General features: G+C 48.3%; 1 protein-coding gene across 1 annotated transcript in view; it reads left to right on the plus strand.

Annotated features, from left to right (window-relative positions):
• Window positions 1-5,306, plus strand: part of SLC27A5 (solute carrier family 27 member 5) — a 13,060-nt gene extending 7,754 nt beyond the window's left edge. Inside the window, exons 2-9 of the mRNA XM_069103448.1 lie at window positions 1,575-1,733; window positions 2,653-2,777; window positions 3,057-3,251; window positions 3,424-3,514; window positions 3,683-3,881; window positions 4,019-4,116; window positions 4,877-5,007; window positions 5,130-5,306. Of these exons, the coding sequence (XP_068959549.1) occupies window positions 1,575-1,733; window positions 2,653-2,777; window positions 3,057-3,251; window positions 3,424-3,514; window positions 3,683-3,881; window positions 4,019-4,116; window positions 4,877-5,007; window positions 5,130-5,306 (1,175 nt within the window). The remainder of the gene's footprint in view (window positions 1-1,574; window positions 1,734-2,652; window positions 2,778-3,056; window positions 3,252-3,423; window positions 3,515-3,682; window positions 3,882-4,018; window positions 4,117-4,876; window positions 5,008-5,129) is intronic.
• The last annotated feature ends 3,276 nt before the right edge of the window (window positions 5,307-8,582 follow it).

Raw genomic sequence — 8,582 nt, forward strand, 5'->3', positions numbered from 1 at the left:
TCTCTCTCTCTCTCTCTCTCTCTCTCTCTCTCTGTCTCTCTCTGTCTGTCTCTCTCTGTCTGTTTCTGTCTGTCTCTGTCTATCTCTGTCTCTCTGTCTATCTCTCTCTCTGTCTGTCTCTGTCTCTGTCTATCTCTGTCTCTCTCAGCACCGTTTCCAAGCTGTGTTCAAGGCCTGTAGACTTTACCTTATCCCCTTCTTTACTCTGACGCTGCACCTGCTTGGGTGCAGACCCTCGCCCCATCACTCATCCCAGCACTAGGGCTGGGGGTTTGTCTGGCTGCCTCTGGGCTCTCCCCACTCTGGCCCATCCTCCATTTAGCCACCAATAGGATTTTCCTGAAGAGCAGATTTGATCAGGCCCCCTCCTACACCCTGCTCTATAAACTGCAGTGACTCCCTATTTCCTCAGGATGCAATATAAAGGCTTTCACAGCCCGGCCCCTTCCTGCCTTTGCAGCCTTCCTAGATCTTACGCCTTTCGAGTCCTCTACAAAGCAGCGACCTCCACTTCCTCCGTGTCTCTAGCACAAGACACTCCAGCTTGTGCATTTCCACCAGCCGTCCCTGCATGCCTGGAATTGTCCCCCTCCTCATTTCTTCTTCCTGACTTCCTTCAAGTCTCAGGGTATGAAGGTGTCACAGTCGATCTCTGGGCAAGAAGTCGGGGAAACCTGAGTTCCAAGCCAGCTTCAGATACTTTCTAGCTGTATGACCCTTCTGCCTGCCTGGCTTTCCTCAAATGCAAAATGGGGTTAACACTACAGTACCTACCTCCTAAGGGTTGTTGTGTGGATCAAATGAAATGATAACTGGTAAGCACTTAGCACAATGCCTGGTACATAGCAAATGCTATGTAAGTGTTAGCCGTTATCATTAAAAGGGCAGCTATGTGGTGCAGAGGATAGAGCGCCAGGCCCAGAGTCAGGAAAACTCATCCTCAAGAGTTCAAATCTGGCCTCAGACACTGACTAGCAGTGTGACCCTGGCCAAATCACTTAACACCTTTTTGCCTCGGTTTCCTAATTTGTAAAATGAGCTGGAGAAGGAAATGGAAAATCCCTCCAGTATTTCTGCCAAAAAAACCTCAAATGGGGTCAGGAAGAGTCGGACACCACTGAAAGTGATTGAATAATAACCACAATTATTAAAATTCTACCTTCTAGAGGAAGACTCTCAGGATCTTCTGTTGTTTTTATTTTTTTAGGGGGGAGAGGGCACTTGGGGTTAAGTGACTTGGCCAAGGTCACACGGCTAGTAAGTGTTAAGTGACTGAGGCCGGATTTGAACTCAGGTCCTCCTGACTCCAGGGCTGGTGCTCTAGTCACTGCACCACTTAGCTGCCCCTCGGCATCTTCCTTAATGCTAGTGCCTGGCCCCTGTTGATTATTTCCAGTGTATCCTGTCTCTAGCTGGTCTGTCCACAGTTTGCCAGCTTCTTCCCTCTTAGCCAGCTTGCTGCTGTTCTCTGTACCCCTGGTGCCTAACCCCGTCCCTGGCATACACCAGGCACCTCTCCAGGGCTTGTGATCTGCCTGAGTTGGCCTCTTTCTTTGCACGTGCTCACCCAACAGGGCTCCCCAAGCCGGTGATCTTGAGCCACAGTCGAGTACTGATGATGTCATTGTCCCTGAGAGTTTGTGGGGTCCGGCAGAATGATGTCATCTACAACGCCCTTCCCCTTTACCACGCCTCTGCCTTGCTGGTCGGTGTCATGGGCTGCATAGAGAGAGGTGAGGGCGGCTTGGGGAGGCTGCGAGGTGGGATGACAGCTCTGGGCCTGTTAAGGGGCAGTGGGACCCAGCAGGAATCCTAGTTGAGCTATTTACAGGCCGAACTTACCTTGGACGAGTCCTTTCCTTGGATTTCCTGGGTCTCTGTTTCCCCATTTATCAAAGGAAGAGCCTGGATGGGATGGTCTCCAAATTCCTTGAGCTTTCAGTCCCATGCTTCTATCTATGTTTGGGACAGGTCACCTGGACTGCTGCCACAGCCTCCTTCCAGGCTTCTGTCCCTCCAAACTGTCCCTGTTCACCAGCAGTGACCAGAGCCCCCTTCCTCACACCCAGCACTGACCTTTACGGCTCTTCCTTTGCATTTGGGGATGGGGGGTGGGGATAGGAGCTCTGTCTCGTGACCTGGGCTGAGGCCTAAGAAACCAAGGCAGACCAGATTTCCCAGACTATATGGGAGATAAGACTGGAGGCACAGAAGTCTCTTGCAGTATGACACTGACCACTTCCCTGGGACCTTTTGGGGTGCCTCCCCTGCCACCTAGCTGGGTGGAGGGGGGCACTGGGGAGATGGTTCCCTTTGGTCTTTCTGCCTGTTTGGTGGCACACTTTTTAGGGTGCTAATCTTGGCCCTGGGATGCTCTCGGGGAGAGCTTAGCTATCCCCCTGGTGCAGAGACACAGTGGCCGTCCTAGGAAATTTAGCTCTCAGGGGGGACACCAGACTCTAGCGTCTATGGTTGCTGCTCCTGGTGCCTGGGTCATGTCTTACCCCCCACATCCTAACCTCCAGAGACCCCACAAAAGATATGGGCTGTGGAGGCTGTGAGTACAGGGGCGGGATGGGTGTTGAGGCCTTGGGCATAGTTGGGGACCCTGCAGGAGGCTGAGAGTCTGACTAGCCCTCCTCTCTGGCCCAGGGTGCACCTGTATCCTGGCCCCAAAGTTCTCAGCTTCAAGATTTTGGGATGACTGTCGGAAGTATCAGGTGACAGTTATTCAGTACGTTGGAGAGGTCCTTCGGTACCTGTGCAGCACCCCTGAGGTGAGTGAGATTATCCCTCTGCAGGTTAGCCCAGGGGAGACCACAAATCCTGTACCATCCCCAGGTAAAACCTAGGGTGACTCTTACCCATGGAAATATAGAGATCAAGACCTCTGCCCACGTTAGCCCAGGGCAAATTCAGGCTAGATCGCACCTGCTTATCCCGAGGGAGCCCCTTCCCCAAATCATCCCACTAGTGACCCTTCTCCTACATGGCTCCTAAGTCAGGAGACTTCCCAGCCTCAACCCCCTGGGTGACCTTGGGCCTGCTCCCGGCAGCGACCCTGTGACCAAGAGCACAAGGTACGACTGGCCATAGGGAATGGTCTTCGTCAAGAGGTCTGGAAGCAGTTCCTGCAGCGCTTTGGGCCTGTTCGGATCTGCGAAATCTATGGCTCCACAGAGGGCAACGTTGGCTTCATTAACTACACGGGGCGTTTGGGGGCTGTTGGAAAGAGCAGCCCCCTGCTTAAGGTGAGTGGGATCCCCCCCTCCCCTGCCCTGGGACTTTGTCCACCCTGAGGCACCCCTGCTGGGGATGCTGAGACCCCTGACTCAGCTGCAGAGCAGGATCCCAGCACCTCGAGGATGTGCCTGCCCCTTCTCTGTCTTCCTCTCCCACACCTTTTCTCCTCACTTTCCTCAGCTGCTCAGTCCCTTCGAGCTCATCCGGTTTGATACTGAGACAGAGAAGCCGGTTCGGGATCAGAAGGGTCACTGCATCCCCGTGGGGCCTGGTAGGAGGGCCAGGGCTGGAGGCTGGGCCATGGGGGTGGTGGAGGGGGAAGAAGAGTTGCCTCTTAGTGGAGAGGTTCATCAGCCCAACCCCTTCCCAGGTCCAGAGACTTGCCCCAGACACCCTCCCTGCCTCTGTTTCTCCTCTGTAGTTCTATCTCTCTCCCCAGGGGAAACAGGCCTGCTGGTGTCACTCGTCACCAGCTTCTCCCCCTTCCTGGGCTACCTTGGCTCACCGGAGCACACGGAGAAGAAGCTGCTGAGGGATGTCCTGCGACCGGGAGATGTCTACTTCAATTCTGGGGACTTGCTGTCCAGGGATTCAGATGACTTCCTCTACTTCCAAGACCGTATTGGTGACACATTCCGGTCAGGGAAAAGGCCTCCTGACCTGGGGCTGGGGCACAAAGCAGTTCAGGTTTTGATGGGAAGGGGTGGGCTGCTGCTGGTCTGGGAGCTGGGGTCTCCTGAGGTTCCCAGAAAGACATCCTCTTGTGTCCCCACAGATGGAAGGGAGAGAATGTGTCTACACGGGAGGTGGAGGGTGTGTTGTCCTTGGTGGACTTCCTGGAGGAGGTGAATGTCTTCGGTGTTCCTGTACCTGGTGAGAAGGGTTAGAGGGGAGAAGTCCAATCCCCTCAAACATGGGATCTCAGGGGTGCTGAGTGCTTGGATAAGGGAAGAGAGGACTATGGGCCAAGGGGTTGGTCCTTGGGCTCCAGCCTGACCTAAGGCTGCTACAGGAGGGGTCCGCTCTAGAGGGAGTGGCTTGCCCCTGTTGCAGGTTAAGACAGAAAAGTGCTGCACCACGGACTGGTCTGGACTGGGTGAAGACACTAACTGAAGGGAAGGGAGGGTGATTATGATTTTCATTGGATTCACCTTCGGCCCCTAGAAAGGGGAGGAGCGGATAGGCAGGGACGCTGAAGGGCTTTTTTTTTTTTTTCTGCCAGAAGAAAGTTTGTTTTCAAGGCCCATTATGACATTGAGGAGAGAGGTCACTTCTGATGGATGGTCCTTGGTGGCCGGGGGGTTTCTGGTCTGGGAACAGGGGTCTCCTGAAGGACCAAGACGGTGCTGACACAGAAGGAAACCCTCCTGTGTCCCCACAGCTGGAAGGGAGAGAATGTGTCTATACGGGAGGTGGAGAGTGTGTTGTCCTTGGTGAATGAGAGGCTCTCTTGCCATATTGTCCTCTTCCTCTGTGAAAAACCAGGCTGGATAGGCAGAAACCTGAGAATCTTTGACCTGGCCCATGTCAGGAAGTTCCCAGGCTGGTTGGGAGGACAGCAAAGAGATGAGCAGATGGGAGCAAGTCTACCCCGTCATCTCCTCAGCCCCAGTGACCCAGTGCATGCCCACAGGTTGTGAGGGGAAGATCGGGATGGCGGCGGTGCGGCTGAGACCTGGAAAAACATTTGATGGCCAGAAACTCCATAGCTTCATTCAGAAGGTGCTGCCTGTCTATGCTGCCCCACACTTCATTCGGATCCGGGTGAGCGGCTAGCCTGGGAGACATGGAAGTACTGGGAAATGATGGGAGAAAGAAAGAGAGGGGCCGCCTTAAGGGGTAGAAATTTGGGGTCACCCTCAGTGACACTGCTTTCCTTTCCCCAGGACTCCCTGGAGACCACAGACTCATTTAAGCTCATTAAGTCTCGACTGGTTCAGGAGGGTTTTGACTTGAGTGTTGTCTCTGACCCTGTCTATGTATTGGACAGAAAATCCAAGACCTTCCAGCCACTGACACCAGATTTGCACCGTGCCATCTTAGATGGAAGCTTCCAGCTGTGATGTGTGCCTCTAAGCCCCAAGGCATTCATGGTGACCCCTAACCCAAAGCTTCCAAGTCCTCTCCAGCCAGGTGACCACCTGCTCCCTACCCTAACCTATGCCTCAGATTATCTCTGTATGGTTGGGGAGGGAGGTGAAGGAATGCTCGTCTATTTTGTAGGCAATCAGATGGAGTGTAACTTTCCCAGGATCAGGTCACTTTGGCGAGGATGTGGAGGCAGGGAATTCACCAAATTTATCCCCCTTGTCTCTTCTCCTTTTGGTGAGCGCTCTCAGATAGCAACCTCCCTGTACTCCCCAAATGTCCTCATGGGAACCTCTGTCTCAGCACTTGGGGAGAAAAAAACCAAAAAGGAAGCCATTTTTGACCTCAAGAAGCTTAGGAGCTAATGTTCGGAGGAGTTAGGAGCTAATAATTCGGAGAACGAGGGAGGAGGGAGAAGGGGACAGCAATGGTGGTAATGAGGCTGTTGTTGAGGACGAGGCTTGGATTTCTGTGCTGCTTTATTTTTTGGTTGGAAAGTTCTTCCTCTGCATTGCATGCATTTATGACTGGACCAAGGAGTGCCATTGAATCCTTCTTCCTCTCAGGCATACTAGGCAACCTTTCTATGGGGCTTCGTGTACGTTACACAATTGGATCTCCATGCCAACCTAGGAATCAGTGCTGCATTGTGCTTGTAATCCTCTAACTGTTGGACAGCACCTTTTACATTTATTTCAGTTTTAAACAAATACTAAAACTTAAATACATAATAAGAAAAGAAAAAGAAACACGATAAACTTAAATATAAAAGAAAAAAGAAAAAGAAACATGTCATGTGCACAGCAGAAGATAGGGGAGAATTCAGAATATATAGATAGCAATAACTTATCATTCCAAGAAAGCCGATATATTAAATACTGTGTGTTATGTTGAAAGGTGTCCATCTTTTCTGTGCTTCCTTATACGTTTTCTTTTGGTCTCTGCTGTACACTTTTTACTTTGTTCTTTTTTCCCCTCTTCCTCCCCCACCTGACACCCCAAGGCTGTAATTGAGCATGGATATATGTACGTATAGGTAATGATATACACATACAGGTATAGATATATACATATACTTTCCCTAAGAGATTCCACTCTTGCGGATCTTGTCTTTATGTTTACACATATCTCTTTTTTCCTATCTCTCCTAACTCCTCTACTTTGCTTCTACCTGTTACTTTCCCCTCCTATTACTTAACTGACCCCCTCCAGCAATCCCTCCCTTATTCCCCCTTTCCCCTAAATAGAAACACTCTTTTATACACCCCTTTGACATATTCCATCCCCCTCCCCTCTAAAGCTCCCTCCTTTATCTTCTCCCCCCTCCCTATCCCCTCAGAGTTTTATTTCTTTTTAACTTTAGATTTTTTTTATTCTCTTCTAAATGTATATGTCTTTCCCCTTCTTAAACCCATTTCTGATGAAAGTAGATTTCCAGAACTAACAGCCTCCCTCCCCCATCGAGTTCCTCTGAACCTGCTCTTCCTCCTGTACCTCATTTGTAAAAGATAAGTATTCTTTTAGCTGCTCTTGAACGGTTTTACTTTTGGAAGGCATATTATACTCAGGTCTACCCCAGTCTTTCTTATAAGCTACCTAATTGCTAGTAACAATCTTAGACATGGGTTTTACATATTCCATACATGAAGGTAAACATTCTATCATTCAGTCCCTTGTAATTGGTCAGTGGTATGCACCTTATATTTCTCTTGGTTCTTGTATGTCAAAGCTTCTATTGAGTTCAGGGTTTGTTTTTAACAGAGTTCTGAAAGTCTGACAATTGACCAAATATCCATTATTTTTTCATTCAGAATTACGCTTAGCTTTGTGGGCTGTATTTTTGGCTGGAGGCTCAGTTCTTCTTTGATATATAGCTTTCCAAGACCTGTGGCCTTTTACTGTCACCAACATTGGGTCTTGTGTGAGTCTGAATGTGGTACTGTGATATGTATTTTTTTCTTATTCCTCATAATATTTTGTCCTTGATCTGGGAGTTTCAGAATTTAACTATAATATTTCTGTGAATTTTCCTCATAGAATCTGCTTTCCTCTCTTGTTCTAACGTTTCAGGACAATTTCTTTCGATTAATTTCTTGTATTATTGTATCTAGACTCTTTTTGTGATCAGAATTTTCAGGTAGTTCAATTATTCTTATGCTTTCTCTTTTTGATCTGTTCTCCAGATCCGTTGTTTTTCTAATTAGATGTTTCACATGGTCTTCTATTTTTTCATTCTTTATATTTTGTTTTTTTATTTTTTCATCTCTTTTTTTCCAAATGCTTTATTAACTTCTAATGTACATCATTCGTTTTCACCAGATTTTGAGTTACAAATTTTCTCCCCGTTTTTCCCCTACCCACTGCCCCAAAATAGCAGTCCCACAGGATATCCCCTCCTCCAATCCGCTCTCTCCCATATTTTCTCCCATACCCCTTTCGACTTTTCCAGTGGATCTCTGTGCCCCAGTGCCTGTATATCTTATTTCCCAATTACATGTAAAATAGTATTAATAATAGTATATATATATATATATATTTGAATATTTGATTTTAAAACTTTGAATTCCAGATTCATTCCCTTCCTCCCCCACCCTTACTGGGAAGATAAGCAGTTCAGTATAGGTTGTACATGTGTGGCTAATGCAAAACAATAACATAGTAGATATATTGTAAAAGACTGACTATATTTCCCTCCCTCCTATCCCACCTCTCACTTGTTCTATTCTCTGCTTTGATCCCGTCCCTTTTCAAAACTGAATGCTTCCAACTTCCCTCACCCCCAGCCTGCCCTCCCTTCCATCATTCCTCCTCTCATCCCCTTCCCCCCCTTCTCTCCTGGAGGGTGAGATACCATATTTTGTGTGTATTTCATTCCCTCCTCAAACCAAATTCAATGGGAATAAGATTCACCCATTCCCTTTTGCCTTCCTATTCTTCCCCTCCATTGTAACCATTTCCCCTTCCCTCTTCTATATGAGATAATTTATCCCATTCTGTCTCTCCCCATCTCCTCTCATTATATTCCTCTCTCACCTCTTAATTTCACCTTTTAAGTATCATCCCTTCCTGTTAAATTGGTCCTGTGCCCTCTATCTATCTATACCTGTAAACATATATACACACATTTACATATGTATTCATATGCCCATATGCCCTCATATATAGACATATATATATTTCTATTCCCTTCAACTATTTTTGTACTGAGAAAAGTTTCATCAGTTATAATTATTGTTTTCCCATATAGGAAT

The sequence above is a fragment of the Petaurus breviceps genome, unplaced genomic scaffold, assembly GCF_028583685.1.
Source record: "Petaurus breviceps papuanus isolate PSGF00001 unplaced genomic scaffold, PetGlider_PUasm1.0 577, whole genome shotgun sequence".
NCBI classification, from domain to species: Eukaryota; Metazoa; Chordata; class Mammalia; order Diprotodontia; family Petauridae; genus Petaurus; species Petaurus breviceps.